This window comes from Mastacembelus armatus, chromosome 1 (assembly GCF_900324485.2).
Source record: "Mastacembelus armatus chromosome 1, fMasArm1.2, whole genome shotgun sequence".
NCBI classification, from domain to species: Eukaryota; Metazoa; Chordata; class Actinopteri; order Synbranchiformes; family Mastacembelidae; genus Mastacembelus; species Mastacembelus armatus.
In genome coordinates, this window is record NC_046633.1 from 1,585,977 (window position 1) to 1,605,098 (window position 19,122).

The 19,122-nt window shown below is 41.8% G+C and overlaps 2 protein-coding genes across 3 annotated transcripts in view; one reads left to right on the top strand and one right to left on the bottom strand.

Moving 5' to 3' along the window:
* The window catches only part of LOC113128690 (sialoadhesin-like), a 17,796-nt gene extending 16,493 nt beyond the window's left edge, over positions 1–1,303 (top strand). For both annotated transcript variants that reach the window (XM_026304188.2, XM_026304189.2), the window contains 4 exons: positions 13–73; positions 204–263; positions 426–616; positions 790–1,303. In XM_026304188.2, coding sequence (XP_026159973.1) covers positions 13–73; positions 204–263; positions 426–616; positions 790–856 — 379 coding nt within the window. In that variant the 3' untranslated portion in view covers positions 857–1,303. The remainder of the gene's footprint in view (positions 1–12; positions 74–203; positions 264–425; positions 617–789) is intronic.
* LOC113128701 (complement C3-like) lies at positions 1,214–18,797 on the bottom strand. Its single transcript, XM_026304207.2, has 41 exons — positions 18,636–18,797; positions 17,774–17,963; positions 17,221–17,386; positions 17,060–17,130; positions 16,682–16,773; positions 16,220–16,302; positions 15,994–16,081; positions 15,633–15,735; positions 14,931–15,045; positions 14,249–14,364; positions 13,954–14,097; positions 13,193–13,408; positions 12,874–13,074; positions 12,327–12,482; positions 11,954–12,083; positions 11,365–11,433; positions 10,754–11,047; positions 10,016–10,361; positions 9,176–9,264; positions 8,801–8,940; positions 8,436–8,645; positions 8,116–8,176; positions 7,916–7,999; positions 7,617–7,820; positions 7,298–7,373; positions 6,955–7,117; positions 6,630–6,749; positions 6,308–6,464; positions 5,886–6,049; positions 5,382–5,537; positions 5,220–5,279; positions 4,960–5,050; positions 4,735–4,786; positions 4,489–4,576; positions 4,314–4,403; positions 3,853–3,958; positions 3,567–3,656; positions 3,392–3,475; positions 2,921–3,001; positions 2,306–2,453; positions 1,214–1,665 (listed from the first exon to the last, which is right to left on the bottom strand). The coding sequence occupies exons 1-41, from the start codon at positions 18,713–18,715 to the stop codon at positions 1,521–1,523; spliced, it is 5,319 nt and encodes a 1,772-aa protein (XP_026159992.1). The 5' UTR covers positions 18,716–18,797; the 3' UTR covers positions 1,214–1,520.
* Between the last annotated feature and the right edge of the window lie 325 nt (positions 18,798–19,122).

Genomic DNA, 19,122 nt, shown 5'->3' on the forward strand with positions numbered 1-19,122 from the left:
TTATCAAACCAGAAAGAAGAGGGCATCCAAGCAGCTGTCTGAGGATGGACAGAGAGCAGACAACAGGGAACAGGTGAGGAAACTCCAGTTCTGTTTTCAGGTCAGACTTTTGGGTTACTCAAGAGTCTTTCAGCTCAATGTAAACGTTTCTCTGGTGGAGAAGCATTTAACAAAAGATAACACTGTTCTCTTTTTTCTTTGAGCCTCCCACACTTCCTAATGCCTCCAAAAGCTTGCCCACCTCTGCCCTGGCTGTGGATCAGGTTAGTGCACGTACTAGTGGCCAAGTTCTTTAAAGGTTCAATGTGTAATGTTTAGAACCATCTGTTACCTATATTTAGGTATATTATAGCTCAAAGGAACTGCTACAACAATAACAGCCCTGATATGTGAATTTAAAACTAAAACCTTCCTCATCTCTGTAGGGTCTCCCTGCTCAGAACCAGCAAGAGGATCAGGATGACCTTCAGTATGCCAGCATCCAGTTCTCCAAGAACCAGGCCAATCCAGTCTACTCTAACTTCAAAGCAGCTAAACAGCACACACACATGGCAGAGGAGGAAGAGAACACTGAGTACGCTGCAGTCAAATTCAGCAGCGACAGTGCTGCCCCAAGGTGAGCAGCTGTGCATGCTGGGACATTATCCTCAGTATATGATTAGAATTGCAGCTTTTATTTTAATAATTCTGCCACTGTTGCAGGTGACTGTTGTATTTTACTTGTTTTATAATAATTTGCACCATTTAATAATCAATATAACGTCACTTACATTTTTCTCCCCCTCTCAGAGCCAGAAGTCCAGAAACTGGGGTGGATTCAATGGATTTATACAGCACAGTTAACAAAAAACGCTGAACACAAAAGGAGTCGCCAGCCTGGTATTTATATTTACTCGTTTATTTAAGGAAGTAACTGCTGATTCAGTTCTTCTTCTCAAAATGCAGCACTGGAACAATAACATATTTTAATGCAGCTTTGAATTTGCAAACATAAAACAGAATATGAGCTTTAGTTAACAGGTTAGTGCTAAATAATGTGAATAACTTTACCTTTGATTGTAAATAAAATGTATTAGGTTTTTCAAAAGCCAGTTACAGACCCAATGAAAAATGTTATTTCTGTTTTAATAGCCAGCTGATCAATAACCTTTAACAATGACCCTAAAAGGTCAGTTTAACTTTTATTTTAACAACAAAGTAATGTTAAGATCGGGTTTGAACTGCAAAAACACAAATGTCAACCTGTATATTTCTAAAAACAAGTGGGATCTTTGTAAAAAGAATAAAGAAGCATCTTGTGTAATTTTAGTGTGTTCTCCTGTGTATTGCAACCATTCTATGAAAGCTATCACACCCTATTTGCTTCCAGTTTTTTGTCGTTCTTGTCTGACCACAGTGGAGAAAGTGTCTGCGTAAGTTGCTGCAACTATTTTCAGTTCTCTTTTCTGTGGTGACAAGTCGAATATGTTTAGAAAAAAAAATGCTGGGCCTGTGTGGTCATAGCTGTTGCTCAGACGTAGTTACAGACTGCATGAGTTGACAGACAGTTCGGTCGCAGCTTCTTCAAGGCTCTTGCATTTAGCTTGCAGGCTGGGATTGGTGGAGCATTCTTCAGACGAAGGCCAGCGCTCCACCCAGGTGTCCTTTCCTAGCATGTAGATAACTCTGAGAGAACAAAAGAGAGAAGTTTAGATTTTACAAGAGGTCACCTGAATTAGTTTGGGGGCTGTTGCTCTGTCACATAGTATGTAACTAACTCAGTTTAAAGTGGATCCAGCTAAACCACAGTTTGAGCTGCATGCTGAGCTAGACATGTTCAGGTGACTGTTCAGGTGAACTGGCAAACAAAAAAAACCTCATCGTGTTACACTGAGGCAGTAGCAGCTCCTCACCCTATCTCTAAGGGAGCACCTCGTCTGCTTGTATCTGAGATCTTGTCCTTTCACTCATGACCATAGGTGAGAGTAGGAACGTAGATTGACCGGTAGAACGAGAGCTTCGCCTTTCGGCTCAGCTCGTTCTTCCCCACAAGGGACCGATACATTGACCGCATTGTTGCAGCCGATGCACTGATCCATCTGTCAGTCTCTCACTCTGTCCTTCCCTCACGTGACTTCAGCCTGGGTGATGGGAAGATCAGCCTCTGACTCCTCAGACTCTGCTTCCTCCATGGAAGGAGGCAAGCCATTTTTTTTTTTTTTTTTTTTTAATATATATGAGTTTGTAATTGTTGTTCTGGACTGGATTAGATTTTACAGGTCTACCTATCACAACAACCACTGTGTTTCTTCCACGTTCTCCTTACTCATTTGTGTCACTGTAAACGTTCCACTGGTCCTCCTTGGGGCCGATGATCAGGTAGTGGGAGCCCTGCTTCAGGTTGAGTCCATCTCTGCATCCACCATGAGACATGAAAACCCTCTTCTTGCCTACTTCAACTCCCGCCTCGTCACCTGGATGGTAGAAATGAGACGACAATCCTCTATAGCAGAATTATTTTGTTGTGTGGATCTAATAAATGATTTCAGTGACAATGTATTGTAGCCATACTAATTTTAGCACCTATGATACTAGTGCAGATATCAGCCCCTGCTGTTGTCCTAATGTAACAACAAGGGCCATACAAAGCAAAAACAGAAAAGCTTTGCTGTAACATATGACATCAGGTTCATAACACTGATCGATTTAAGCTTCAGAATATATCGAAACATCTCAGTGAGAGCGTATGAAATGTGGAAGCTACTGCAGTAGTAAAAATGATTTGGGTTGTAGAGAGATGGGTGTGGAAAAGAAAAATTCAAGGAACAAGAAAGGAGCAGCTGTCACATTAAATGATGTTTGTATGTCACCACCAGGATGAAATAATTCACTGGAGTGTGTGTCCGTGTGTGTGCTAGTGAAACACACAGCATTGATTTACCCAGTTTGATGAGTTGTGTGATCTCCATCTCATATTTGTCGTAGTAGCTCTGAGTGACTTCCAGCACCTTTACCTGGAAAACTGCAACACAAGAAGAAAGAGGTCAGTGTTGTTTTGTCCAGAGGACATGAATCCTATTTCCCCTGACCTCTCTGTCAGTGTTTAATGGCTGTGTTCAACAAATGCACAGGAAATTAAAATTATGTTAGCAGCTTAAGCATTTTATGACAAATTAATGCAGAAAAGTTGCCATAATAGATGCTGCAAGAAATAACATGACTATTAATCCCAGTGTACCACATGTAAATAAATGATCACAAATAGCTGCAGGGTTCCACTCATTCCTTGCTGCACAGATTCATTATTTGTGATCAGTAAAGATGACATATTCAGGGTGCAGCCCTGTATTTTGCTTCTTTTTTTTTTTTTTTTTAGCATCAAGCAGCAGCAGAAGAACTGTGTGCAGCGTACCATGATGTAAACTCTTGCAGGCGAACGTTTCTCTCTCTTTGTTGGGGAAATTCTCACTGTCAGTTTTTGGGATACAGCAGTCGCCTGGAAAATGTGAGCAAATACAAAGGAAACGCAGAATGAAAATAGCAGACAACATAAACACCAATGTCCACTGTTGCAGACACACCCTCACCCTGCGTGCAGCGGCAGACGTCGTCTCTGCAGATCTGAGTGAGCGCTTCCTTGTCCTCCCTGGGAGTGTAGGTACGACTGCAGCGGTGATCTGTGGCAGAGGGAGAGGGCAGGGAGATTGTTAGTTTCAGACATTTGTTTTTGCTGGTCAGCTCTTTATTGTGTGGATCACACTGGCTCTTGACCAGGGTGACGGTGTATTAAGGGGTCGTGAAGCATTTCTACTGTTATCAGTGGATAAACGTCACAGGTGATCTCTGTGGTGTGAGCAGGTTGTGTTCCTCTACCTGGGTTGTAATACTCATAGACAGTAACGGAGGACGGCTGGAGGAGGCCGACTTTGAAGCGCTGCTGAAGCCTGAATATCAGGATCTCTGGCTCTCTGTGAGAAACCTGAGGAGGACAGGATCACTTAGTGGAAGAGAGAAGAGGAGCAGAGACCTCACAGCCTGTCAGAATATTTATTTAGCCAATTCTGGGCTCCCAGATTTACTATTATCGATGTAACATTGTTACATCTCAAGATTTGTGTTGACCTTGTTAGGGAAGAGAAAAACACATATAGCATAGAGAATAATTTACTGTACTCAGTCTAAATTTGCTTTTGCAGATCTATATTTGTATTTGTTTGCTGAGAAATTGCTTCTTGGAAAAGCTCCTAAACTGAACCATATCTGGGTGCAAGATCAGTTTTCCATGTAGGAATAAGTTCCTAATGTACACAGAGCATGAAGCAGGCAGCTGTTACCTTGAACAGGTGGATGATCAGGGATCCTCGGTCACTCAGGTTATCAACAATGTGGAAGTTGTTGACGTAACAGTCCACAGAGTTGGACAACTAGACAAAACATACAGCACATAGGTTAATAAGTTTCAAGCTGTTATCAGCTTCAGCCTTATATTTAGTGGGTGAGGTTAATTACCAGCTCAAGGTCTGAGTTTTCTGGGGTGAATCCAGTGGGTAGACTGATATCCAGGACCACCATCCTGACATCTCTAGGTCCTAGAGCTCTGTGGATGAGATGATGTGGATGATGTAAAAAAAAAAAGAAAAAGATACTAAACCTGAGAGGAGGTCCACAGCCATCCAGCCTTAGACTAACTCAAGCCTAAGTATTTTAAATAAAGAGATAAAAACAAAGGGGTTAAAGGTCATATAAACAACTGACCTGACGTTGATGGTGATCTGGTACAACTTCTCCACGTCAGCTGGAGGCTTTTCTGTTTTGGGACAGAAACAAAGCTTTTTGTTTTAATGTAAAGCTGTCTGGTGTCTTATCTTAAACTGAATTTATGTAGTATTCCACATTATGATATTTTATTTTAGCTCACTCATAACAATAGAGTTGTTTATAAAAAATGCATATACTGAATATTTTTCATAGGGCAAATACCACTTGAATCTTCAATGGAGACGCTGAGATCAAAGTCCTTGCAGGGCATTTTCTCAGCCACCTCATGCACTTGGTTGTAATAGGTAACAACCTTGGATTAAAGTTCAACATGGAGGGATGCAACAGCAGACACCACAAGTGGAAAAAAATGATGGGGATAAAAAAAATTACTCTTGAATAACAAGTAATATAAAATAAGTGATTGACTCATTCATCATCATTTAATTTACATCAGCCTGACTTCACGTCAGAGATCGTACCTCCAGTATTCCCTGTCCGCTCCCTCTGGCCTCCACCTCCAAATCCAGATTGGCAGGCAACTATACAACAAAAGCACCAGAGAAGAAGAAGAAGAAGACGTTGACACATCTGAACCTCTCACAGTACATCCACAATAAGCATGAATTCTTTTCGTTTCTCACCCTCGAGGAGCGAGCAATGTAGGCAGTCTGGGGGTTGAAAAAGTAGCGGATTTCCTTGCGTCCTGCAATCCTGACATCCACACCCAGACCGAGGTCATCGGCAGGGGGTTTGTTGATCAGGTACTCTGACAGAGCGTGGAGCACCACCATGGTGGGCTGGGACAGGCAATAAACAGAGACATTATAATGATACATTTGGTCTGACACATCTTTTACATTTTTTATATATTGTATTTTCTGTCCTTTCATCTGAGATATTGAATATTTCATCTTTATTAGTTCACAGACAACTTTACAGAAAACTAATTCATGCACCATTTTCTATATCTCTTTATTTTTATTCAACAGTTTCACATCCTGTTTGGGAGTGAATGAACTTCTACACTTCTGCTTTATCGTAACGTTACAGACCATGTGGGCATTAATTAGGCGGATGAATGAACTAGTAAAAGATCAGAAGGGAAGAGGATCAAAGCTCAGCTACCACACGGGGCCTGCTGGTACCTGAGTAGAGCCGAAGCCACCTCCCCTCCTTCGCTGGTCGTTCAGCCATTTGAAAGGTGCTGCTGCTTCCTCCATACGTCCTAATTTCACCAGAGCCAGCAGAGCATAGCCGGTCGCCTCCAAGCCAAACAAGGTGTTCTGACTGTCAGGCCAGTGCCTGCCACCTGGAGCAGCAGAGGACAGGCAGAGGAAAGTCTTGTACGCAACATACTATCATCCATTCACCCTGTTAAATTGACTTTTGTGTACGAACAACACGAGAGCTGACATTTCACAGAAAAGATAAATGAACTAAAAACAATTGTAAATCAAAGTCCAAAACAAAGGCAAAAATATAAATGTATTAAAAGCAGTTCCTAAAGGGAATAACAGGTAAGATCCTGTGTACAGTACATTTGAAAGTGTATTTACACAGTCAGTACCTGCAGCTGCTGCTCTGAGTAGCGACTGTGTCGGGTCGAAATCCTGAGTTTTTCCCAGCAGAGCCAGCGCGTAGGAGGCGATGGCCACCGTGTACGGTCTCCTGCCCGTCGTCTGCAGTGCGCTCTTCAGGTACTCGGCTGTCTTACCAATAACTACCTATAAAAGACAGGTGTTGTAAAACATGGTTCTAACACAATTACTCATTACACCAGTAATAATTACAACAGACACGTGTTTTTCAGACATGGATCATTAGACGCGTAAAGATGAAATGTGACTGGTTGGAACTCTGGCTCCTCCTTTCTCCTTTGTAGAAATTACCTCCACCTGGTTGTCCCCATCTGGACTGCTGCAGTGGATTCCTGCCTGCTTGGCCTCAGCGAGCGCTATGAGGACAAAGGCTGTCAGGGTTGTCTCGGGGTCGTCGCCACGGAGACCACCCTGGACACAAGACATTTTATACAAATATACAAAACAGCTGTGCTATTTTAGTTTGTTTTAACCACATATTTAGAGTAAATATGTCCTTTCACAATGATGATACAATAAATACTCAGATATTGGGCAGTGGCTATAAGATTAAAATTATTCTGATCATTAATTTCAGTGGGGAAAAAAATGAAGTCATCATCAGTGTGTGTCTCACCGTCATGGTAGTCGTGTAGACTGGGTTGCTCTCTAAGAAGTTTCCCCGAGAGAGCCGGTGTTTGTTGTTCACCAGATAGAGCAGAGGGTCGCACACTTGCTGCTTGTTTATCCCAATGATGGAGTGAGCCATGGAGAAAACCTTCACCACATACGCTGTGATCCTGACATTCACATTGGCCTAAGTTTAGTGACTTTTTACCATACTGATCAGATTTTCCTGGAAATAAACTCATTCAAATGTTCTTAGTCTTAAAAAACATAATTCAATCACATATTTTTAAAAACAGAAGAGTTTATGACCGGTTATTGTTGCGGTGCATGTCAGTTACGTGGGACATTACCATGTACTTGCACCTTCCCTTCTGTAGGGGGGGTAAGAGCCATCAGTTTTTCTGTATGCCAGCTGGTTCTCATAGCCTGAAAACACCAGGCAGCACAGAAGAATTTAGCTGCGGTGTGAAGGAGTGAGACATTTTAACCTGCACATCCTGAAAACAGCTGAGTCTTCCTTCATCTCACCAGCTCATGTAACCAGCAATGACTCCAGAGTCAGTTAACAACCTGTGCATCCACCCATCCATCCAGAATCACATTCATTCAGTCTAGCCGACTTCTTCTCTTGTGGTAGTAGATACAGTACGTAGCTTGCTTCCCTCTCACCTCTCCTGATGTATCTGATAGCCTCGGCCTTGCGGTCCACACCCACACTCTCCCAGTTGCTGGTTCGCTCCAGGTAGAGTGTGGCGATGAGCGGCAGGGTGATTGTGGCCAAGTTCTGCTCCACACAGCCGCCGGGCATCTGGATCAGAGACGCCAGAGAGTCCTCACTGATGGAGTTATCAATGCTGTCTGCCAACACGTTGCCTGGAGAGAGACGTGGAATCAGGACTCAGTCCATTCCCACAGGTTTATTTTTAATCTTCATCATGTCATATTTTCATATGCATCTAGTGACTGACCTCTGACATTGATGAATGTCTCTGGCACAGAGTTTGGCACAACTGATTCCAGTTCAACCTTCCCAACACGAACTGTCTGTGTTCCTGTAGTGGACGGGAAAAGAGACATAAAGCAAAGGTAACCCTGACACAGGGGACATATTAACAAGCAACTGGCAGGAGATAATAGGAGATCATTGTATTTACTGCAATGCTCTTACCTCCTTCAGCAGACGGGTTCAACATCACACTCCAAACCTCAGTCTTCTGCACTCCATCCATCTGGGATAGAACAAGAGTGATTGTGACAGCACATCTTTATTTATCTTTATTTATCTTTTCATTACTTTCTTAACGGCTTTATTCGTTTCATTGCACCTTAGCTTATCTCTGTTTTACATATATAGTCTATAAAGGAAATGCTTTGAGGTCATAGACATCACAGGGATAAAATCACACCTTTTTTAGATGCAGAATATTATTTTATAGCAACTGTTTCCTATTGACACCTTATCCTGATTATACTGCCAGAGTGACTCACCACCACCCGTAGAAACTTCTGGATGCGGTCTCCTCCCATCATGTCTCTGCCTACTACCATCACCTCCAGTGGAAGTTTGCCCACCACCAGCGGCACGATGGTGTAGGGCACCACGATGGAGGAGCCAGCTGGCAGCTTCACTTCCTGTGTGTGTCTGTCCTTGAAGGCAATGCTACACATGCCTTCTGTCTTCATCAGCACCACCCTCACCTTGCAGCACAATGAACAACGTAAAATGGGAAGATTTATTTCATTCATCAGGACAGGCCTTTCATTATTTTTGTCCCTGCTAACTTTTTTATGTTTACAACATTTTCTAAATACAGAAAAAGTGTCTGTGCTGTGTGATGGAGTTAGTCTCTTACATGCAGGTCTTCATAGCCGTAGTTATGGATCACAGCTTTAATCTCCACTTGTTCGTTCCTTGCCACTGAATACGGCAACTTCAGGTCCACAAAGAATTTCTTCCATGCTCTGATGTTGTAAGGCTCAGCTACACAGAAACCTGCAGGCATGAAGAAGAACCTCTAGGCAGCTATTTGATCATTCTTTCATTACAGAGATTCAGAGATGTACACTTGCATGTTCTGCAAAATGAGGACAATTGGGTGTGGTTTTGTTTTTTTCTGTAAATTGTAGCTTCAAGAGAAATATGTTTTCTGTGCTTTTACACGTTTGCCAACTTAAAAAAAAAAACTGAGTGCGAGTACGGGGCCTGGATTTCCACCTTCCCCTCTTACCTGTATGAGGTGATGAACTAACAGCCAGGACCCCCCACTCTGTGATGCTGTCAGGAAGCGCATTGTTGTCCACATTCTTGGATGCCAACCTGTTGATCAAATTTCTGTCTGTTATCACCGTCAAAGAGATCCACAGCTCGCTCCGAATAAATTCAACATCTGTCTGTAAAGCACAGTTGGTTGAACATAGAGTCACAGTGGGACAGAAAACTACTGACTACAATTCATTTTGTGTCCATGTGTCGCTGAAGTTTGATTTTCTAAAGTTATAAATAAATAAACAAGCAACAAAGGGCTCAGCACTTTAGCACCTTGCATTAGGAGACTTTCTGCTACTGTGATCTTGATTAGGTCGAATGACACAAAAACAAGGATGTGACACACATATAAGAGCATCTGCAGTACAGTTGTGCGTATGAACACACACATACAGATGCAAAGGATTCACTGATCACAGGTGTGTTTGGTTAGTGCAACTAAATGTTGATTCTGAGCTGTTTATTCAGCTGCTATCACTGACCAAACACAGAACGATGATGCAACCCAGGGAATCTGCAGAGCTACGTTCTGTCCGACACGATGAAATGGTTCTGTCCTTTGATTGGTCGAGCATATGGGCTGCAATTTCACATTTATACTAACAGCTAAGGACAGATCAATTGTCTGATACAAGCAAATACCTCTGGCACTGTATCTAAACTCTTCATTTTCTGCTTCTTTTTGATAGGTTATGTGATTTCTTCCACTTTTTCATAAAATGTACTGATATAAATCCAATCTAAAGACTGACTCTATTCTACTAGACAAGGTTTTTAACCTCTACTCTCATCTTTCACCTACCCATCTCTGTCTGCCTGGCTGGGCAGGTTCACATCTATCCACAGCCAAGACTCGTAGAACTTGGAACGCAGATACACCTGAGTCTCATCCATGTACTCCCACTCTTCGACCCGACACTCTTCTTCCTCATAATCCGCTTCGGCTGTTGTATCAGCAGCTGCATTATATATTGGGCCCATTGCTCCAGCTACTCCAAATCGTCCAGATTCTCCACGTTCTCCAACTAGTCCAGGTTGTCCAGGTGGTCGAAATTCTTCCAGTAGAAAATATTCAGGTGGTCCAGGTGGTCCACGTTCTCCAGCTTGTCCAGGTTGTCCAGGTAGTACATCAAACGCAGGTTTTCTGGCTGTATGCAGCAATTCTATTTTAATATATTTACATATGCCTAGATCTTTATGTTATCATTTATCTCACACATTTTTTTACTACATATCTTTAACATTTCATTGTTGACGCTGGTAATATTTCTGCATCTACACATACAACTTCCTGCACAGTTAAAGGTGCTCTGTGGAGTTCTCTTATAAACAAACAAAAGTTATGTTTAAATTTAGCAGCTAGACTTTGTATTTAGTGATAGGTAACAAATGTTAGTATGCTGATACACTAAACCAACAGTGCAGCATGGAAACGTTATACCACTAAATTTCAAAGCAATTTGTTCAATGTTTTAAGATGTCATGCAAATGAAAAATTTAACATTAGTGAAAAAGATGAAGTTTAGATTCAGGTAATTACCAAAGTTATAGAAGAAGCGGTCCATATACACTGGAGGAACTTGCCGCATTACAGCAGTGGGCATAGGATGAGGGGAGGTGGTTGGGGGTGTTGTGGTCCAGGGCGGTGGGGTGGTGGGAATCTGTGTGTTAAACTCCTGGTCCCTGAAGGTGGCACAGCAGTAGCGGAAAGCCCGGATGCACTCCCAGCCCTCAGTGATGTAGAGGGAGCGTCGTGTACAGGAGTAGGGCATGGGGATCTCCCGAAGGCCATCCTTACAGCAGCGATGCTGCAGCTTCTCCTTATAGTGACTCTCTGGAGGAAGAGGGGGGCATCAGTATTAGTACTTCCTCTCAACATGTAGTGAAATTGCAGTGTATGATAAAATCTGAGCACTGACCTTTACCATTACCATGTTTCTATCAGAAGCTGTTTTTAGTAAAACAAGTCCAACCCATCATACACTACCTGCCAAGCATCTGACCTCCTACCAGCCTGTGCAACACAAGCTGCTAGTACCAATCATGAAATCATTAGCAACATCACATGATCATCACAGCATGTTCTGCTGGTGTCTGGGCTGAGAATCGAACCTGGTCTCAGCAAAACAAACCCTGTGAGATGACACTCACCCAGCCTGGCTTTACGCTGCAACAGTTCAGCAGAGCGCCTTCTCCTGGCACTGCCTGAACACCGTGGGGCTGAGAAAGAGAAAATAAAAAATAACAGCAAAAAATGTATTTGTGTATATACAGTCCAAAGATTGAAGGATTACTGTAATCAAGAGCAAGCTACCAAATCCTGGGATTATACTGACAAACTGGCATTAGTGATTATTTGTCACCTTTCTGTGAGTCTTACAGCTGCTTTGACTAAAATCACGCCTACCGGTGTGTACCACCGACCGAGTGGCTTTATGCACAACACTGTACAGATTCAGACCAGTGTGTTTACAGATGTGAAGTCCATCTACAGCAGCTTCAGTAGAACTTCACCTTCTGCAAACACACAGTGCAAACATGGCCTTTGCTGCTACAAAGTAAAACTCAAAATACTTTTTTATTCTCTATGCATGAGATTTTCTACATTGATCCTCTGAGTATCTTTGCTGCATTAAGGTCTGTCACCTACATTTTAGAAATATGCCTTTTTCTTTGCTGCTGTTTTTTTTTTTAAAATATCACAGTAACAGAAATTCTCCTAATGCGAAATGATGGGTACTTTGTCTGGTTGGGGTTTTAAACCCAGTACTGGAGTCGAAGAGGAGTCCTGCATCTGTGAACACCCCTGTGGCGTCTCTGCCGCCTCCTCGTGTGCAGCTAATGTCTCCCTGCTCCACTATGTCCCAAATCTATGCAAGAGGGACAAGGAGACATGAGGATTTTGCAGGTGTGTGTTTCAGTTTCAGCACTGCTGGTTATTGGTACGGAAGCACAACCTGTCGACTTATCAGAAGTGTATTTTATTATTAAATACTACAAATATCCATAATAATAGAAAATCCAAGTTGAAAGCAGGAAACAGTGCAGAGTCTACACTTCTCCAGTCTGACTGCAGTGAAAACACACAGCCATTCATACACACAAACACACACCTTCCTCTGCGTGAGTCTGTCCCTGTTGAGCAGATACACAGCGTTGTCCACAGCCACCAGGCTGACCTTAGCCCCTGGGTCACCTCTGACCTTAAAGCTAAAGGCCTTCCCAGGTACGTAATCTCTGTGTATGCCGTCCACAGGCCCGACATTCAGCTGTAAGAAAGAAAGACTTAAGAACTACTGAAGAGAGAAACACAAAGACCCAAACCAAATACTTTAGAACTGCCAGTGGTACGTACTCCGCAGCCTTGGCTTCACCAAGACAGTGTTAAAAACATTTACACCATTTTATTTTTTAAACGCTTCATGGTAACGGAGGAACATGGCACCCAGTGCGTCTCAGTGATGTGGACAACAATGGAGCGCTATGACATGGAATTAAAATGTGGCAGTCTTTGGATACCCAGACAACACCTACTAAGTTACAGTACAGTCATCCTGATCATTTCAGCTTCACAGTGTGAACAGAGCCAGACTGACACCGACACACAGCCTTTGTAAGCAAACTCTGCGAGTGACCTCTGAGTTCGAGCTGAGTACTCACCCCTCCAATGCAGGTATCTGCCACATCAATCCAGACAGAGTCCGACACCACCTCCTCATGGCCCACCCAGGGAAGGCTGTAGAAAGCCACGAAACGGACTGATGGCATCATGTCTGGGGTAATTGGCAGATCAACATTGGTGACGAGCTGACCAGTCACACCCAGGCGGTCTGCCCTGATGATTTTACCCTTATTCAGCACCTGAGAGGGTCCAAGGAGAGAGAAAGTCAAGATTAATACTTAATGATTTGGATGCGTTTTCTGATTTTGTATTGTAAATGTATGGTGCTATGAATGTCATGAGGTGTTCTTGTCTCACCAGGTAGGTGATGTGGTTGATGAGGTGTCTGTGGGTCTTGTCTGCAGCAGTGATGGCCAGACTCAGGGACAGTATGTCCCCTACAGACACGGTGTTGGACCTTATGGAGATGTACAGGTAGTTTTGTCGGTACCGGTTAAAGGGGATGTATGGTTGAACAGTGATCTGGTTTTTGGCCTGTTGCTCTGGTTTCAGGCCAGTCTGAGCGGTCTCAGCCTAGGAAGAAATAAAAAACAAATTCAAGGTAAATAACAGACATTAAGACAATCACATGACAATCGTAAGAAGGAAATTGTATATATAAGATTTGGATGTGTCTATGACAGGGACATCCATAATAACCAGTTACAAATGATGAGTCCCACACACACTGAGGTTTCAGCCTTTACAACTGCATTGGTACACTTTGAAAAAACCAGAATTGTTTCACTGGAAATAGTGAAAATGACCAAAACATCTTAGGTTTGGATGTTTAACATATATACAACAGTCATACAGAAAATATGTGTGTGACGTTTAAAATCAAGGGAAAATATTTCTTTGCCTGTTTTTTAAAATCCTTAGTGATATTTCAACTAACAACAGAAACAGCTGAACGTGAAACACATTTTAAGAAGTGTAAATGATGAACAGAACTACTGCAAAAAACCTATTTACAGTTAAGTTTCCACAGAATCAGACCTTAGTTTTAGATCCATGCTCACGCAGCTGCAGGCTGGCAGGAGCTGTGTGAGTAAAGGCAGCATGCAGGAGATACTCACAGTGATGGTTTGTGGCTGCTGATCGTTGGGCATGTTGATGCTGGCTCTGGTTGTGCCAGAGCTGATGACCAGCGGTGTGGTCAGAAAACTCAGCTTGACTGGCACATTACGGCCTGGGGAACCATCGTGGTGGCTCACCTGGATCTGGAAAGGTTGGGAAGAACTGGAACTCACTCACAGAGCACAAACACCCACCCAGAGGATGTCTGATGTTTGATTTTACTGGCTATTGAATAAACAAAGCAACACTTCCAGTCACACTAGATGGACTGTAATGACAGACAACTGTTCTTACTGTTAAGTCAAAAGGCAGGCCTGGCTTGAAATACTTTGGGACGTCTTTGAAGGATACAACATAGGGAGACTCAACAATTTTGATTCCAGTTTTTTCAGCTTCCACTAGTTCACCTCCTGCATAGAGAAAGAAAAAGCAGCAAAATAACCAGTAATTCTTTTAATGCAGTATTGTTCAAACATGTTAACTGTACAATGAACTTTACTTTTAAATATCTGAAATAAGTTTCAAACTTCAGTGCAGTTTTGTGTTTTTTCCCCTGACATGGCTCATGTGTCAGTTTTCTGGTACCAAGGTTTCTGATGACTTTGCTTTATCCAGGGGGGTTAAAGAGCATGTTGATACACATGTAACCAGAGGCTAAGTTTCAACACTGGATTTGCACAGATGATGCCATCAATCTTTGCTGTAAGGGCATTAAAATAACCTCTTATAACACAGAGTTCAGTCTTACTAAGCTGTGGCACAAGAAAATGAACAAACTGAGCATCAACTGATCTGATCAGATAAAGCAACAAGAACCAGCCCACAACAGTGTTTGCTCTAACAACCGAAGATAGTTTCTTCTGTCCTGTGAGCACAAGAAAGATAATTGTACACTTAGAAACAGTGTCAGTCATGTCAGAACATATTTGTGATCTCTACAATCTCCACATTCACTTATCTCTGTGCTTGTTCTTACCGGACTTGGTGAGCACAGATGCCTTGACATACACCGAGTTGCCGACCAAAGATCGAACGTCGGGGTAAGTTCCTCTGAGCTCCTCCATGCTCAGACTGACGACTCCTCCATCCAGCTGCAAGAGCAAGAACAAGAGCACAGAGATTTAAATGACAATGAAGTAATATTCAAAAACCTGTTACAAGCTTTTTCTTGGGTTTCACTGGACGTCCACAGTGTTTACAACCAAAGTTAACTACTCACACAGCTTTTAAAAAAATAGAAAGTTGTTGTTCTTTCCTGCTTCTGAGGTTTGCAAGTCGCCCTAAATGGAAATTAGGTCGATTAATGAATAATATTTTTCTCAGGAGTTGGTAGAAACTGACACAGAGCTAAGTGCACAGAAAATATTGGATTCTGTTCATCAGGTGGACAGAAACACGACTCCAGCAGGTCTGTGAATGCCATTTGTTTGCAAGCAGCAAAACAAATCAATGCAGCGTTCAGCTTCTGTTCATCAGAATCTAAAACCTGACCTGACAGTAGTAGTAAACAAATTCTGCTTAGAAACAAATACATAAAGTAATTCATTTAAAAATGATGCTCAAACTCATCAGAACTGTGTTTGTTCTTCTTCCTAGCACCAAGAAACTTAAGATTAATGAGAGCACTGAGAAATCTGTGAGAGCAGCTGGTGAATTTTGGGATGGACCTGTGACTTACATTTGACACCTGCTTTACTGAAGGCAACCTCCTCATCTCTTTGTTGATCTTCACTCCAAACACCACATACGCAGTCCCCTGAACAGGCTCCCCGTACAGGTACCTGGAACACAACCGCAATGAGCGAGAGTCAAAGATCAGTGGTTCTCATTCATTCTTTTCTTATATCCTCGAAACTTGGAGTTCAACCTGCTTATAAACTCAATGAATGTGTCCATGTGCAGTATACTGCAGGCAACACTCTTCACCCTCTGTCTCCTACAGTGGGTTAGGTCAGGGTTAGGATGTGGTTTGAGGTTTAGGTTTGGTTAATGTGATTGTTAGACTGAGCACAGGATTCAAAGGATTTGCTTAGACTGACCTGGCTGAGATTTCCACCACCAGTTCGCTGTCATCCAGACTGAGGAATGACTTCTTTGGAGTCAGGGTAACATTGAAAGAAGGAAGTACTGAAGCACAACATACCATAATGTTAAGCATAACAGTATTAAGTTGCTACAGGAGAAACAACATATAAAACCTACTCGACAAAATGATTTCAAACACGGCAGCAAAGCAAAAATAATCCACAGTGGAACTTCACCTACCATATTTCTTCACTTCGAACGGGGAGGTGAATGTGTTCTGCTGCCAGTGGTCAAACTTTGCAGTCAGCAACCATGTTCCTTCACTGGCAGACAGTCACGCGTCACATTAGAGAAAGGCTGTCGCTGTCAATAGTCTTCAAGTCTTTCAAGTTACTGATGTAATGTTCTATTTAAAGACCTTGGGTCATTTCAGGTGTATTTGAGTGAAGGGAGTTAAAGGACATAGCTTAAAGCATATTAGATAACAAAGTGAGGCAGGTGGAGGCCTAAAATAAACAGGTTTGGGACCAGTGAGGTCCTGATTTCAAGATTTCTAGGCAACTTCAGGCTCATTTTGAATGTAAATACAGTTTCTTCAACATGTTATGCTGAGTATTTTAAAGAATGGGTTGTACTGTTGGACGATTATGGTGAAGGCTCAGATCATTGTCCGCTCCATAAAAAAAAAAAAACTGATCTTACCTGACCATTTCATAGAAAGTATATGTGTCAGAATAGACACCATCAATAGCCTGGCTCCTGACGACCTGTTTAACCACCACACCATCTGGATTCTGAAACAGACACGCATCGTCTGAGCTAAGAAAACACACAAATCAACAGCCCACTACAAAAGTCTACAAATGTATTGGACTGTACCTCCAGAAGCTAAAAATATCTTTGGAGTTTTGTTTTGTGTCATTATGTCTTTAAACATCGTTCTGTCCAACTAACAGCCAACGACATTCATGAACAGATTTGGTTTACAGTGATAGAAAACAGATTAGTTTGAGTTTGATGTCATTACTTAATTACTTAAAGATTAAAATAGTTGCATCGACTAATCATTTATTTATTCACCTGGATATCTATTGAGACAGGGCTGGTAAATGCCTTAAAGGAGGGAGTGGCCACAAAGGCTCTGAACCGAACTGGAGAGAGAAAAGTACAAAAAGAAGAGTGAAAATGATCTTATCTCTAAGGTTTTTATCATTAACAGTAACACTGCTGATAGTTCTCACTAGTATCTCCAGGGTTATAGATGGGTTTGTCCGTCTGGATGAAGATGTATCCAGAATGAAAGGACACCATCAGCACCCTCTCTTCGGAGTAGAAGCCCTCAAAGTTCACATTCAGATACACAAACTTGTTCCTTTTCTCGTCACGATTCAAATGATCTGAGGGGAGCTGGAATAAAATGAGATTGAGAAACAGGATGATGATAGCAAGGATCAGTCCTAATGAAAATACAGGGTGCCCATAAAGTTTCTACAATTTAAAAAATATATTACAAAGGCAATAGATGAGATACCTTAATCAGATTTGTTCTAGGTACTCAGTGGTTATCAAAGTTTTGTGTGCTTTGTGCAACTAACGGTGCCCATATAGAGGTGTATTAAATGAGGCAAAAAAAAGCTTAGAGTAAAGCATAAGAGACTTTATGGACACTGTATATTTTTTTTCAAATGCAGTGGGAGCTCCACACTAAAAGGATGAAAACAGAAAAGAACAACCCATTTTGTTGCGCTTTTCTTTTTCAAATATCCCTGAGACGCTAGGACCCTGCTGAATCACCTGTATAGCCTTCAGAGCATGGAATCCATTTTCCAGACTGAGTGTGACAGAGTCCAGGAGGAGATTGGTGGTCTTACTAAAATCCTGGATGGTGATGGAGACAGTCACGGAGTTGGTGATACCGTCTGCCTGTAGGTAAATGTTCTCCTGTGTGTCTGTCCTCAGCAGGTCTGGAGCCAGCAGGGTGAACCTGCAGGACAACACCACAGCATGCTGCAAACTTTTCCTATACCATCAACTCCAATCCACAATTATCACAAACAGTGCTGTTTTATTACTGCACAGTCCAGACCGCCACCACAATCAATAACAAAATTACACTATAACAATTCATTTTAACAGGTCACCAAACACAGAACAGCACAGCAAGCCAGCTGAACATATATCTGAGATATAAGAAGAATAAATAAATCTTTACTTTGATTAGAGAAGATCTCTGTTTGTCCTCTTCCGCACTACTACTATTAATGGTTTTAAATATTAAAATAAAATGCCAGAGCTTTCCTAAACTGGATTACATTTCTGGCAGTGTGTAAATTTCAACATACGATATATTTAAACAGATAAATATGACTGAAATAAAAAGAAAAACCTTTGGAAAATTCTGAGATATTACTTTTGGAGTTGGGTCAAAATGTTCAGGGGGAGGAGAGATGTGGACTCTGACCCTGGACCCTGCTCCGATTACTGTTACCACTAAAACAAACCATACTTAAAGTTTTGCTTGTAAAAGGTAGGCAATGAATTAAAAAGAAGTGATGAGTGCTGAATCCTATGATAGACAGTATTTAGCCTAGAGAAAAACTTAGCAGTACACTTTTATTACAGGCTGTAAAATGGGGCATCTGATTTGTAACTGTACCTCGGTGAAGAGCTAATTGTTTCCCTGGTGTCTGGTATCCTACAAAAAAAACAAACCAAAAAAAACAGTATTGATTTCATTCATTACACAACACTGCAAACTAAGGCACAGATAACGATAGACGTATCATATGGTGACATAGAACAAACCAACAAAAATAACATTTTCCTGGTGTTTACTGGTGAAAAAGACCATGACAATAATGTTACTGGTTGAAAAATACTAGACACCCGAAAATAACAGACACGGAAAAAGTGACATAAGAAAGGTTTCATGTTATTCATACACTAATATAACTGGCTGCTCATTAATACTTTAATTTAAAAAAAAAAAAACAACTAACAATTCATTAATGAAGTGATGAATGAGATGAAATTACTCACCCATAACGGTGCAAGTATTGATCAAACGATTCAAATCTGCTTCTGTTGCAGAAATAAACCCTTAATCTCAGAAACTAAAGGTTGCAGCTGCATATATATGATAT

What these genes read in the sequence shown, in the direction of transcription:
- LOC113128701 (XM_026304207.2), bottom strand. Translation starts at nt 18,715, where the DNA reads ATGAAATCAATACTGTTTTTTTTGGTTTGTTTTTTTTGTAGGATACCA. An exon ending in CTGTCTCAATAGATATCCAG is followed by an intron (nt 16,774 to 17,059) that starts GTGAATAAATAA and finishes TGTCTGTTTCAG; the next exon opens with AATCCAGATGGTGTGGTGGT. An exon ending in GTGGCTTCGGCTCTACTCAG is followed by an intron (nt 5,538 to 5,885) that starts GTACCAGCAGGC and finishes TGCCTGTCCCAG; the next exon opens with CCCACCATGGTGGTGCTCCA.